We start from the raw sequence: 14,441 nt of genomic DNA on the forward strand, positions 1-14,441 counted from the left end.
GGGAGACTTCATCTTTCCTCATGTAGACTGGGATCAACCTATATTTGTTAGCAGCAGAAGGTGAAAAGTTAGACATGGCTAATGACTGCTTTTTTACCAAATCTGTTGGAGGACCTACAGGAGGGAATGCCTGTATTGATCTAGTCCTTCCAAAGAAACTAGACAGACTGAGGGAAAAAAGATTAGATAAGATGAGAGAACAGTTGGGGAACTGCGAGTAGTAAACAGTAGATACATTGTCAAATTTAAGAGAGAGTAGGCATTGACAGAAATGTGTGTGAAAATTAGTTAATGCATAGAAAACAGAGTACAAATAAAAGATGAAGGCTCTAAATGGGATAATGATATCAGTGAGGAATCCATATTAGAACCACCGATTCTCAACCAGCCTGTTCTTCAAAGAAGCAAGGGAAGTCCAGTCCCTACTTTAACAGGATGGCTAGGTATTGCATGTAAAGTAGTTCTTCCTGTTCTCAATATTAAATGCACTTCACCTGCATTTCCTCTTGTGGAAATGGTGTCCTCTGGTACGTGTTGATTCTGAAGTCCACAAAGTTGAATTTGTCAGTGCCTTTGAAGATTTTGAATTCTTGAATCAGGAGAACGTTTTCAAGTGTTCTGAAAAGTAAAATATACCATATGCTCTTAATATTACATATATGTAAAATTGATGTATTTTAAGATTTTTATAGTGCTGCTAGCCAACCAGGGTCTCATAACCTCAAAGTATAAGTGAACAAACTGCTACATATTCTTTTTAAGGCAGAAGGTATTCAGATCAATTCAATTTTGTAACTACGATTCTAGAAGATATCTTCACTCCATGCAATTTCTGACATTATCCTCGCTGTGTCTCATAATCTGTTATTGCCCTGATAGATGTTTGGCGGTGCATTGCAAGATTAAGCAAATTAGTAAATTTGCATGTCTCACTACGGTCTAATGACATCCCACTGCTGCCATCTAGTGATTGTGTAGTTCATAATAAATAGGGCCACACTACAGAGGAAACACTTTTTTGCAAACAAAACACGTTTCGGCTGTGGCTGTGGTGTATCACCCGAAGAAGGCTCCAGAGCCGAAACGTTGTGTTTTCTTTCTTCTCTTTTCAGCACGGAATAAACCTATTACTTGTTTCTTTGCAGCCTACGCATGCTGATGTAGCTACCCCCCTGTACTACGTTTTTGCAAAATCTTGTTTCTGAACCCAATTTTACGGTAAATCTTGATCAGAATTTTTTACATCATCCTGTAGTTTTCATATGCCAACACTTTAGATCACTTTGGATCAATGTTTGAATAAGTAATCCCTTGTTGTCTTGCATGAATAGTGTCCCGAGTCCCATTCATAACATTTAATATAATTATGTTGCTAAATGTACTTGTCTGTTTACTTTATGCATGGAACAGTATCACATGCATTATAGCTTTACTCTTTACAGTAGGGGTGCTAGAGACACCAATGATAAAATAGCAATATGCAACATATACTGTATATTACATAATGTGTATTAAAGCACTGTGGTACAAACTACTGTATATCGACTTTGTAAAGCTGTTATGTTAACTTGGAATGTTATGTATAATTAAAAAAAACAGGATGAAGAAAACAGTCGGCACTTTACAGATTCAGAACATAGTCTACAATGTTGAAATCCTTTAAACTTGCTGTGAAATCAGTATTCCATTTTCTACCCGAGTTAGAAGATATGACTTGTATCTATTGTATAGCTTCAAGCACAGGACATGCCAAGCACCTTTGTTTCTTGTTTATGAAAAATAGTTACACAATTTGTAATGAGATCTAATAGGGGAATCCTAATACAAAGGTGAAAAACCACAACACACATCCATCCATTTTCTAACCACTTTATTCAATACAGAGTAGCCGAGGAGCCAGTGCCTATCCCAGCAAGAAATGGGCTCAAGGCAGGATACACCCGGGCCAGGACACTCTCTGTTGGCAGAGCACAGACACAAACAGGTATACATTCACACCAGGGCCAACTTGACCAGAAGCTAAGTAACCTACCAGTATGTCTTTGAACTCTGAGAGGAAACCAGAAACACACATGAACAGTGTTAATGCCATCGTAGATAGAACCCCAGGAATTGAACTGCAAGGCAGCAATACGACTACTACCACTGTGCCACCATACCAGGCCACATACATCTGCCCAAATTTATTTTAACGAGTGTCTCTCCACAAAGGAGATATTGTCCGTACAAACAGAGAAAGTGTATTGCCAGTGGGAACACAGATAAACAGAAAGCTAATTGGGCAAGAATTTCAGGTTTTACTCCTGACACAGTGTTTCTGAATAGTTTATTTAAACCTGTTTAATATAAATATCTATAAGAAGAATTGATGTTTAGATTAAAAAATCTTTATATATATATAGCTGTCAATCCATACAGGCTAATTCACTCAATAGACCACTTCTTAAATTGTCAGGTTTCAATTTGAGTAACTCAGGTGGTTAAACAGCCATGTATTCATTGTTGTGACGTAAACAAAAAATAGAAAAATCAGGCAGTTAGCCATTACTATACCCTGTAGTGTGATAGAAGAAAATTAAAATATTTTAAACGAATAAAGGCGATATATCAATATCTCAGGACTCCTCCAGTTTATGGTAGAAACCATAAAATTGATATTCACACGTCAGAAGTATTCATTTAAAAAACTGTACAAACTACTGTATTTATCTGCATTTTATTTAAAGATAGCCTGTTGCATTACAAAAATGACTTATCTGAGACAACTCTCCAGAATTGTACTACTGTCTTTACTAAAAGTACATTTGTAAAAGTAACCACCAGATTGGAATCATACATTTTTTTTCTACACTAGCTCCAGACATTTGAAAGTCTACAACTGAAAAGGTCTTCTGACAAGTGCTGTCCAAGATGAAGTTATTACTGTCGAGCTCTGTAAGCACACGCTATGAAGAAGGAAAATCTTTGGTTGATCTTTCAGACGAAGGAGCTGGCCAAAAGAAAGTTCAGCTGCCTCGATCAGAAAATACAAGGAGTTTTCACCAACCACGGTTACACATCAGATGCACAGAACCTTAATTCTGAAACCTCAGATGCTCAGTCTCTCACAGAGGTTTCTACTGAAGCAGATGTTGCAACAGTGTTTGGGGAAGAAACCGTTAGGAAATAAAACACTAATAACCAAATACTTCTATTTTGAATAGAGCAATGAAGAATATTGTGTTTTCAAAGAAAAACAGAGTAAGAGCTTCTTTCTTCTTTGACACAGATCAGATTTCACTGCTATATACAGGATAAAAAGGGCACCATGCCATGGATCCTGTTGCCAAGACTCAAAGACAGCAGTGATGTGAATAACTCTTTTGTAATGACAACTCCCCATTCGGGCTATCAAAGAGTTGCATGGCTTGTATTCTCCCAGGAGGGCAAGACAAAGTTCCCTTAAAAAAAAAAGTAAAAAGATTGCAAAAAAAAAAGCAAATGCCAAAAAATAATCCTGTTTTACCAACCAAAATGCAATATAAACTAATCTTTTTCCCCTCATTGTCACCTCTCCTACAATGGTATTTCACCATGTAAACCATGTTCACAAAAGTGTATTTTTAAATTTAAGTACCAGTCCAGAAAGGAAAGATGTCTCCTTGTGCAACTACATTCGATACCTGTAACTTGACCTGTGTAATTAATCTTATGCATCAGTGGTGTTCACTCATCTCATCAATATGTTTGAGACTAAAAACCCCTGACAGGCACACAATAACACAAGTGTGTTGAATGTTTTCTCCGGAAATATCTACAAAGCCCCTCACCATCTCAGCTTTCTCGTAAAGTTGAATCATACGCTTAGAACACAAGACTAATAGCCAATGACCTGGCTTCTTAACTGTGCTGTACCCCTCTTGGGGAAATAATGTGAGAAAGAAAATCCCTAATTGCAAATGCATTAAAAGAAAAGTCACAAAAGATATGAATCAAATAAAATACAAAAACACAGCAGGTAGTGGGAGGTGTATTTAGTGCCTGTAAGAGAAGTCTGTCTGGTTCTGATAAAAACATATAAATCAATTTATTTTTTTCATCTGCATATCCACATACACTAAAACCATTTCGATCCTATAAAATTGACCTAAAACTAAATTTCTTGAAACAGTGACTACCGTCAATTTATCGCTTTTATGCTTTCCTCGTTTCACAAAAAACATGCGAAAATTTAATTTGTAAGTGCCTGAAAAATCACTATAAATTTTCCAGTTTCCACATTTTTGCCACATGTATGGCATGATTTTAGAACAGTCATTTTCATTTCTCCCCATAGACACATCATGCACTATCACAGTTATTGTGGATCAAAGGTCTGCTTTGTGAAGTTTTGAGACTCATTTCAACTCTGAAATTGCACAATTCTTGCCAAAACGTAAAAATAAACTATTCAGAGCCTCCACAGTTCAAATAAAGAACTAGATGCTGGCCTTGGTCTCAAGATGCAATAATATTACATGAAAGATGATCTTCCTATTGTACATTGGTCTTCTGAGTGAGGAACATTTCTAAAAGCATACAAGCGTTATATTAAACGCTGTTCAAACTGAAAGTTAACAGGTCTACAACATGATTATGTAAAGAAAAAAATAGTTTGTCCTAAGGCTATGTTTCAGTGACTGGAATCCTTTATGTTTCAAAGTGCTTAATTAGAAAAGAGTGATAAGCAGCCTTCATGTGATGATTCATAAAGTTGAACAAGCAGAAAAAAAATAATTATCCTTTATCTCACATTGAAACATAAAATTCAAATAGACGAGCAGCCGCAGAGATAAGGGTACATGATTCACAGGACACAGGGAAAGGAATGAACACACAAGGATACAATAGCTCCAAGTGATACATTTGGGGGCTATTCCAATGGACTTAAATCTCCCGTCCATAAAAAGTGTACTGATCCAAGCAACAATCAGAAATAGACAAGAGGTCTGTCAAAATGTTTTACATGGTATTTTTCTGACTTCCATTATCGGCGGCAGTAATGGAGTAAAATCTAAACAGAATATAAGAAATCCCCAAGTGATATGTTTGATTCATTACCATGCATTTTACAAAAATAGTTATTGAAGACCAGTGATAAAATGACCCTAGGTACAGTATAATTCCCTGTATGTGCTTCAGAATAAAACCACATAACCCTTATTAACATGATCAAGTTTGCCGTTTCTGCATGTAGAGGAAATGTCGTGATATACGGGTCACATCCACAGCACCTGGGTAGCAGATGGAGACACACAAATAAAACAGAACCCCCATAATCCAACGACAAGAAAACTCTGACAACATGAAAAAGAGATGTTGAGGGAAAGGAGAGGTGTGCTTTTAAGGTCTAATGCTGCTGAAGGAATCACAGGGACAAGATGTCAAGCGATTCACAACAGTCTGAGGTGATACCTTGTACGACAGGACAGTGTTTTTTTCTTGCCCTTTCAAGTTAAAACTGTAAGACCAAGAGAGGGAACACCATGCAGATTCCTGAGTCCAACCACTCGCCACTAAACTTCTGATATAATTTAACTAAGAAAATAATCTGTAGAGATATCTTCTATAAAGAGTCGTATTTATATACTTGTCTATGCAGTGTATATATATATGTATACATTGGCGCGAGGGCGTCGCTATGAGTGTTTAGTCATCAATGAAGGTCAGTCTGCCTGGCCCTTCGTTCTTCATCCATCGCCGATATCTCTTCCACCGGGGATCCATCGCCATCTTGATCTTCATCTCCTCTTCCTGCTCCTCCTTGTAGACCTGCCACGACAAGTGGTTGACCTACAGTTAACGTTAAATTGCGCAGAGACCCTCTGTGGTGGAGCTTCCAAGGAACACAATGGCTTGAATTTGCCCCCCCCCAAAAAAAAAAAACCAAAGCCAAAGACTCACCATTTACTCTCCTTGCTCCATTAAGTAAAGGCATGCCTGGTGACCTTCAGGTCAGCTAATGCACTGGTCGGTAAGCATTTATAGGTAAACGGAAGCCATCTTTATACTGTTTATATCTAGATTCCCCAACCCTGAGAGAGCCTTAATCCAGTTAGCTTTTTTAATGATTGGCCACACTTGTCAGGTACTGATGAATCAAGCACGTTATCCACTGAATTAACAGAAATCTCATCCCTGAGGGCTGGGAAGGAGTTATAACTTAGACCTTAAATGACATCTAAATTATGTAATTAAACAAACCATGTTTAATTGATCAGAATGTATCTTTCAAAACTGGCTAAAAGGTGATCTACAAAACCGGCTGGACATTGTACAATTTGCATCCACAGCAGATAATATAAAAAGTACCTGTAGGGAAAGAGAAACCACAGAGTTATCTTTCCCTGGTAGAACAGGACAGGGCGTGCAGAATGGTAGGTGTACCATCAGAGGAACACAGAATTACTGCTGGGCTGGGCTGAGAAGGAATTCTTCAATCTACTGCCTGACAACAGGTTCAATTTCCACCTGAGATCAGCTTCTTTGACAAAATGGTGAGCTATGAAAAACGTGTAATGCCAGGTGGCCCAGGAAACAACTGGAATTGAACCTTTAATTCTCTCTTCTGAGACTACATCAAGGCAGTTACATTCTGATCCGAAGGTAGATATCAAAGTATTTTCTTACAGTGCACAGACTTCAATGACCTACACAGGCACCCAGTTCACCCAGCAACTAGATAAAAGTTCTCCAATTAAGGCAGCTGCAGACCTGACCTAAGTAGCTACATGCTGGCGTTCATTTCATTTGGAAGAAAATGTTTATCACTTGCTACAATAAAGGAGCATGGGGTAGAAGTAAATGTAGAAGTATTTAGCAGTGTTACCACATTTAACTATCACAGTAAGTTAGCAAGTAGCCTTGTATGAGATGCCAATATTTTCCATCTGCAATTGTACACAAAAAATAATTCCATATTTTGCAAAAGTACACTTAAACAGAAAAACTATTTATCTCGGATGAAATAGTTCATTGCAGAGTAGTTCAGAATCTGAAGACAAATGAGCCTAAATATATTTCCACTGGGCAACAGTCGTCATTAACGACATCGGCAGTGTTATTTTCAGCACAGTGTATTCCAGAAATACACATCTTACACAAGGTGAAACAGTCCACCCTTTTATGGAAATAGAGTGCTGGAGAGCACTAAATCACCAACTCCTGCTGGAAAACAAATCAGATATCCCCCCAAGACACAGGTGAATACTAAGAAACAACAGGAGAACCACAGTAGACTCTCCACTGCAAAAGCTGCTTACATTTGACAAAATCCTTCCGAGCTCTCATCACAGGAACCAACCTTGTGCGTATACTAACTGTTTTTGGCCAGATGGAAAAGAGGAGCCTGAAAAGATCATGTAACATAAATAGAAGAATTGAAACTTAAAAACATGACATAAGCCGGAGTTTATCATTACAACACAAGCTACTTTACTAGAGCCACCTGGACTTTAGGGTGAAACTGAACCATTACTGAAGACTAAGATGTAGTGTAAAGAAGGGTGAGGCCAGGAAACTCGCCGAATGCATCGTGGAAGACCCCCGGCAGCTAAGAGCAAGAGGCAACGCTGAAAGGCCACGGTCTCCAATACTCGAATCTAAAAATATTTTGCTTCAAGACTGAGGTAGAGGAGAAGGAGGTCTGCACGCACCTCGTATTTTTCTTTGATCCAGAGCTGCCGTTTCAAGAAGGTCTCTTTCTGGTGGTCCTCCAGGCTGTCGAACTGCGACTGAGACATCTTCATGTATTTGCGGATGATGTAGAGCCGCTCCTCCTCTCCGTACTCCTCCCTCTTGATGTGGAAGCGGTAGACCCACGTGCAGTACCAGATGACGTAGGTGCAGAGGTAAAAGGGGAAGAGGAGGATCTTGCACAGAAGAATGTCAGATATGTTGGGCTTCTGGTAGCCCCCTTTGATGTCAATCTTATTCTTGATGATGTCCCTGATGATCTCCTCCTCCTCCTCCCGGATCTCTTCCTTCGACCTGCGGTTTTTGCCCTTCTCTTTAGTCCTGTTCATCAGCCCCTGCTGCTTAGCCAGCTCAGTAGCCTGAATGCGGTATTTAGGCACCGTGGACAGGTAGTTAATAGCTTCAGTGTAGCTGCTCCACCAGCTATAATACTAAGGAAAACAGAGGCAGATGGGTCAGTACTTTTGGCCATTTGTTCATATCCTCATGCACATGCAAACATGCAACCAAAGCAGTTTGTATGCACTGCCTGTTCCTGAATCACAGTCTACTGCCAGCATTCATACACCCCCATTAAAAAAAATCAAATAAAATAAAGTCACATTTGCACAGGACTAAAACCAGAAATTGTCATTTGTCCCAATATTTGGTGAAATTGAGCCCCTTTGATGTTCAGGTCCCCTGTCCTTTTTTACACCTTGAAAATTTCAATTTCATTTTAAGCAATAACATACGATGAAGAGAAAATATTCTAGTCTCAGTCAGTCACAACCGGATAAAGTGCTTTGTTTATCATTGCACTATGTTTGGCAAAGTCTAAATAATTAATATCATTTCTGTTGCTTCATGTAATGTGTGTTTAAAGAAAGAACATTTACATCCTATTCACTGTTAATAGGAAATGTTCCAAAGTGCATCTTTTCTGCTTGCAACTTTACATTCAATAGTGAAGAATAATTTTCTCTACTGTTTCAAATACTGTTATAAGGTTACAAAATATCCTTTGCTTTAACTTTAAAGGACAACTGATTCCTGTAAATCATACATAAGAGCCTTCTTTACGTGTTCGATTTTAAAGGGGAGCTGCAGTTCCAATTTCTCAGGCCGGTTATTGAATCTCAGTAACAAAATAAATTCATTGACGGCATAGGAAAAAAAAAATACAAATTTCAAATTAAGCACAATATCATAATCTTTATGGAAGTACTGGAAAATGTTGTTGCAAACCACTGGTCGCACCACCAGTGAGAGCAAGAGTTTGTGCGAACTGAATTGTGAAGTGGCCCTTCCTGCTCACTAGTCACTATAATGACTACTATAATGTGATGAATGAGCAAATAAGTAAAGATCCTGCAGCAGACATTTCACTGCAGCAATGTTCTAACATGATCTGCATGCAGAGCTAACAAGTAGGTTGTATGTGTCGGCAAAACCGTCTCAAAGTCGAGAGCAATATTTGTATTAGATTAGGAGAGATTTATTCTTTACAATGTAATAAGGCCACTTCACGTCACTGGACGTTTCGTCACCTAGTTCTGAATCGCAGTATATGGTGCTGTGCATACCAGGAAATGTCTATTTCCTGATGTTGGAGGTTAAACAAGTTACTACGTTTAGTATATTGTACTTAGCACTTTTACTTTGGCAGACTTCTTTAGAAACACAGACTGATTTTTATTTCCCATCTGAAAGCGACTTTTTTCTTTAGTTAAAAAAAATGCAACGGACTTAACTAATGATCGCCCCTCAAGGCAGGAAAAAGAAATAAGCAGTCCGCTCAGAACAGAAGAATTTTCAAATCAGAAATTAGACCAGACATCGGCAAACTATTCTGGCACTTCCTCCACAAACAGTGCACAGTGTTTGAAGTTTTGATTTTTTGGCATGTTCCAGATCAGCCACACAGTGAATGCGTAGCTCCTGTGAGCAAGGTGTGTTCAGTCTAGGACAGGCCAGACATGACATCTCCCACATCATTTTCCTTCTCTCATAGAGACTTAATAATCAAACAGTCACTGGAAGCAGGGTTAGTAATTACAATTAAACCTCACCCGACAAAGACACCATGTACTTTTAGCAGGATGCCAATTCATAAGATTTAATGTACAATCAGTAATATTTATACCATGGCATATTCTGTACCAGAGAACAAAAGATCTCTTTGGTAAAAGCTTAAGTTACTGTCCATGCAAAACATTAAATGAAGTTACGGTATTTGCCGTGTTGTGAGAGAAATGGATAAAGCTACTAAGCCAAGTGCCTGAAGATGATATTTTGGCTTCAAGACTCTTGGATCAATTAAGTTAGAAACAATGGGAGGCCATTGGAGCCACCTGGTAGATAGCTTTCTTCTGTTCATAAATATAAGATTTTATTTGACTTGCAGAAATGTGCTTACCTGGAATACCGATATGGCACACACTGTTACCAAAATCACAATCCTGACGTCAACTTTGGGAGCCAGCCTCCTTCTGTAGTAGTGGTAGTAGTGGCTATAGTATTCCTCAGGGTGATCAAGCATGTAATCGTAATCCTTCCGAGATTCTTCATCCTAGAAGAGACCAGATGAGAGTGTGGGAGGAGGGCACAGAAAAGATATTAAGAGAGCCCGAAGGCAGCACAGCACAGGTGTTAATCCCACACTTTGGCACAATCTAACCAAGAGCAGAAGCCCATTCTATCCAGGAAGAAACAGAGACACTTTTGCAATACACAAGAACAAAGAAAAAAGTTTAAACTGCCTACACTCTTCCAAGACAAAACACATCAAAGTGAATTATGGAGCAGCACCAACACGTCCTGCTGGACTTTGGTTCCTATCAATGTGTACACAACACAGTGCCAAAGAAAGTATTTAGCAAATTTCAGTAGGTACATTACTTTATAAGCATACCTAATAAAACTTCATACCATACCTCAGAGATAAGGATATAACCGCTGCTGAAACCAGAAATCGTTTTCCATTCATGAATGCTTGTTAAATTCCTGCTCCGACGTCAGTTGTGACTACATCTTAACTGTGACTTATAAAGCTTATAAACAATACGGTCCATTTTCCATTGTGCATTTTTTAACATCTCAATACTATTCATTCATTATTTACGTTAATTTATACTCGTAGCAATTGTGTACCTGTAAACCATTAGAATTCCGCAGGTGAATATTTATTTTCTTTTAGATTAAAAGAGGAGAGAACAGGATTGAGGTATTTAACGAAGTAAAGGCTATACATTTTTTCCCACTTCCCGATTAATAGATACCAATGTTTAAGGCCAAATTTAAAAATTCTAACACATAAATGGATATTCAGCTAAATCAAATATTATATAATAAAACAAATAAAAACCTAGAACACGACTCACGAATTAAAAATTAAAATAACACCGAGCTACAGAACACGAAGGACATTAATTGAAATATTTATTGTAGATTTCTGTTTACGATAGTTGTAATCGACTTAAAACGACTAAACCAATTACGAAGTCATTTGAGACTATGCTTGCTCCCAGATTTCGACTTTTAGTTCACTTCTTGCTAAACTCCTTTGACTTCAACCATTTAATAAGCGCGACTGTCCGTGCATGAACTGGGTCTCCTGCTATTCTAATTCGAGTGAAGGGGGCCATTTCTCCTGCGGCTCACGTTTCCCTCAACAGCAGCACCGCCGAATAGCAGTTCTGCAAAAGTCCTGATTCACACTATACTGCACGGAAAAAAACCCTCTTAGGACGCGTCTCGTTAGGAAATCAGAGCATTCCAACACGGTTTCCCGCACACATTTTCTCTGCTAGAGCCTCCTGCAATGTACAGAACAGGAACTGCCCCCAGCCACTTCCTGAGGTAACGTGTCAGTCCAGCACTGATCTGCACTGCACGTCTCTACACGACGAGACGTTTAGACTGGGGATGTACCGAGCAAGTTGCTGATTACCCTCAGCGTCTCGTAAGCTGTGGCGATGAGAAGAAATTTCTGATGGGCACTTTCCGGACTCTCTCCTGCCAGCGCTGGATCCCCGGTTCGGAATCTGTCAGGATGATACTTTTTTGCCAGCTGTCGGTAGGCACGGGCAATCTCGGATTTACTGGCATCCCGTGTGACCCCGAGCACGTCGTAGCACACCTCCGTCCCACAGTATAGCCCCTCAATGAGGGCAGTTACTGCGGGGATAAAGAGTCCGACAAAGAATAGAATTATTAACCGCGGACCACTCTTTCGCCGAAGAAACTCCATGGGAGCCGCCATGTCAGCACTGGGTCGCCCGACAAACTACGTCGACGGTAGTGGCCGGGAAAGGGGTGCTGGGAAGTGTAGTTCTTATATGTGCGCTCCTCAGACCCGGAGATCCGAATACGTGGATTCCATTGGAAAAAAAGCCACGCTTTATTTGTCTTTTTTTCTTTATCAGGCTTTGTCTTTTTCTCGTTCACGACGTGCTTATTTTAGGAATTATATGATTGTAGAATTGCAGAGACGTGTATTACCACAAACTATCCCAAACATAATGTCATTTTTAAAAATATATTTGTTTAAATCTTATTTCTGAATACAGATAGATGTCAACTGAATAGGTGGAGGCATAAGGTAAACTGACAATCGTCAGACAAGTTTTTTTTTAAGTGGTGTGCTTTTTCAAGAATCTTTGTAATATAATTTTGTTATAACATGTATATATAACTCCCTGCCGGGAGTACTGTATGTGTCCCAGAACTATTACAGTATATATTTTTTACTTTTTAATTCTACATGCGCAGAGCAATTCTTCTGAATAAAACATTCACAAATGGTCTGTAAAGACTGTAATGTCATAGACAGAGAAAATGAATTGATGGATTGTCTTATGAACTGCAATTACTTCGTCCTTTGTATGGTTTGAAACTTGTTACATCAAGAACTGGATTATTTTCCGTTATTTTGTGGAGTGTTACAATGAGAAACCTTCCTACTTCAAACACAAATGGTAAAACATTGACCACAATGTCATATTGTCTTATCCAAACGTAATTGATGTATATTTGTTTCTCTGAAAAAAAAAAAACATCAATTCGATACAACCAAACCCAGGTTAAAAAGGGAAAACGGATGTTACCCACTACCGGGCACTGTCTGTAGCAATGGATGAACAATTTCTTTATATTCTTAGATTTGTAAATTAAGGAACTGTAACATGCAAGTTTTGTTCCACGTTCAAAATGAATACTCGTTGACTGAAAGCTGCAGCGTTGGGAATCTTGCTCACCGCTTCCTATTTGAACACAGATGTGAAAAATGGTTTGACTGCCATCTTGTGGCTCTCTGTGGTATTACGATTTAGTCGATATAATGGGTAAACCATCAATTTGAAGTTTTTCGTACACTGTCAGGCTACTGGAAGGTTATCAAGCAGTGGATTAATAAGTCCCTGGTTACATTACGTCCAGAAAGAAATGAACCAGTGGACCTGGTCAGGATTCTGGCTGCCGAATTCTGGACATACTGCAGTCTGTTCAATGTAGATTTAGATACCCCAGCGAGTAGAGCATTACAGTAGTCAATTTGGGAAAACACAAATACGTTTGATCAGCTTTTTAGCCACACTAAGTGATAACATAGGGCGTAGTCTAGCAATATTTCTGAGGTGAAAAAAAGAGGTTTTGACAATATGCTGCACATGTGTGTCAAATGTTAAGCCAGAATCGAATTTCACCCGAGTATCATCAGGAAGGAAACATTTTATCACAATTTTTCTAGAACTAGAAAAATGACAAAACTAATTTCTGACATATATATATAACAATACCAAGTGAAAAATACCCACATCTGTGGATATTAATTCCTATTTTCAGCCACTTACTAGATATGATCCCATTCAGAAAATTTGTGGAATCTAAAATGTTTTATTTTGGATGTGTAGCTTTGTACCAGAAGCAACCTTACCAAAGTTAAAATAGTGTGGGCTTTCAGACTAAATTCAAGTTTTGAAAATATTCAGAGGATCAAAAGACACAAGTTTCAATTTTCTGATATGAAACAAATTGCCACAAAAGAAAATAATGTATTGCAGTAATGTGGCCTAGCAATCAACTTGCACAATCATTGTAGTGTCCTCCAAAAACCTCAGGACAACTGTTCTGGGATTTTCACCATTTCCTCTAGTGAGAAGTTCAGGTCTCTGGGGTCTTGGATCAATTAAAATTTAGTGAGGTCAGAGACAGTCTGGAGCTCCACTTTGGAGGAGCAGAAGTATTGGGACAACCAGTACACAGGTGTCTCCTACTAAGGTGTTCGTCAGGTAATTGGGCTCATAACTGCCAGTGAAATTACCAACAACCACCAGAGCACAGGGGTGAGGATATTTATATTTATGTACCAAAGACCGGTACAGCAAAATGTGAAAGGCTGTACTTCAGGATATAACCTCCTCAACAGCAACAAGATAAAACAACCAGGTAATTTGCTTGGAATTATAATCATGAGCCAGAAGTGGTTTGGGGGAGTTAAGACAGCGAAGTGCATGCCACACTTTGATCAGAGTGATGAAAAGGCTGAAGTGGAAAAAGAACGACTGCAGATTAAAAAAAAACAGCTGTGAAGCCTGGTGTACAGCTGCAGGAGTGAATGGGAATGCAGGCCCTCCTCTGGAAATCGCTCCTTCACCTTATCAGGAACAGCCGATTTCAGCAGAAGATCACAGAAACAATGTCTGCCAGGGAAGGAAAAAGAAAATCCTTCCATATTTCCTGGGACACTG

At 38.9% G+C, this 14,441-nt stretch overlaps 1 protein-coding gene across 1 annotated transcript; it reads right to left on the bottom strand.

Moving 5' to 3' along the window:
* Positions 1 to 1,853: 1,853 nt before the first annotated feature.
* dnajc25 (DnaJ (Hsp40) homolog, subfamily C, member 25) lies at positions 1,854 to 12,036 on the bottom strand. Its single transcript, XM_006626574.3, has 4 exons — positions 11,645 to 12,036; positions 10,112 to 10,264; positions 7,674 to 8,144; positions 1,854 to 5,790 (listed from the first exon to the last, which is right to left on the bottom strand). The coding sequence occupies exons 1-4, from the start codon at positions 11,954 to 11,956 to the stop codon at positions 5,668 to 5,670; spliced, it is 1,059 nt and encodes a 352-aa protein (XP_006626637.1). The 5' UTR covers positions 11,957 to 12,036; the 3' UTR covers positions 1,854 to 5,667.
* Positions 12,037 to 14,441: the final 2,405 nt, after the last annotated feature.

The sequence above is a fragment of the Lepisosteus oculatus genome, chromosome 3 (assembly GCF_040954835.1).
Source record: "Lepisosteus oculatus isolate fLepOcu1 chromosome 3, fLepOcu1.hap2, whole genome shotgun sequence".
NCBI lineage: Eukaryota > Metazoa > Chordata > Actinopteri > Semionotiformes > Lepisosteidae > Lepisosteus > Lepisosteus oculatus.

What these genes read in the sequence shown, in the direction of transcription:
- dnajc25 (XM_006626574.3), bottom strand. Translation starts at nt 11,956, where the DNA reads ATGGCGGCTCCCATGGAGTTTCTTCGGCGAAAGAGTGGTCCGCGGTTA. An exon ending in CAGCTTACGAGACGCTGAGG is followed by an intron (nt 10,265 to 11,644) that starts GTAATCAGCAAC and finishes GGTCTCTTCTAG; the next exon opens with GATGAAGAATCTCGGAAGGA. An exon ending in GTGCCATATCGGTATTCCAG is followed by an intron (nt 8,145 to 10,111) that starts GTAAGCACATTT and finishes TGTTTTCCTTAG; the next exon opens with TATTATAGCTGGTGGAGCAG.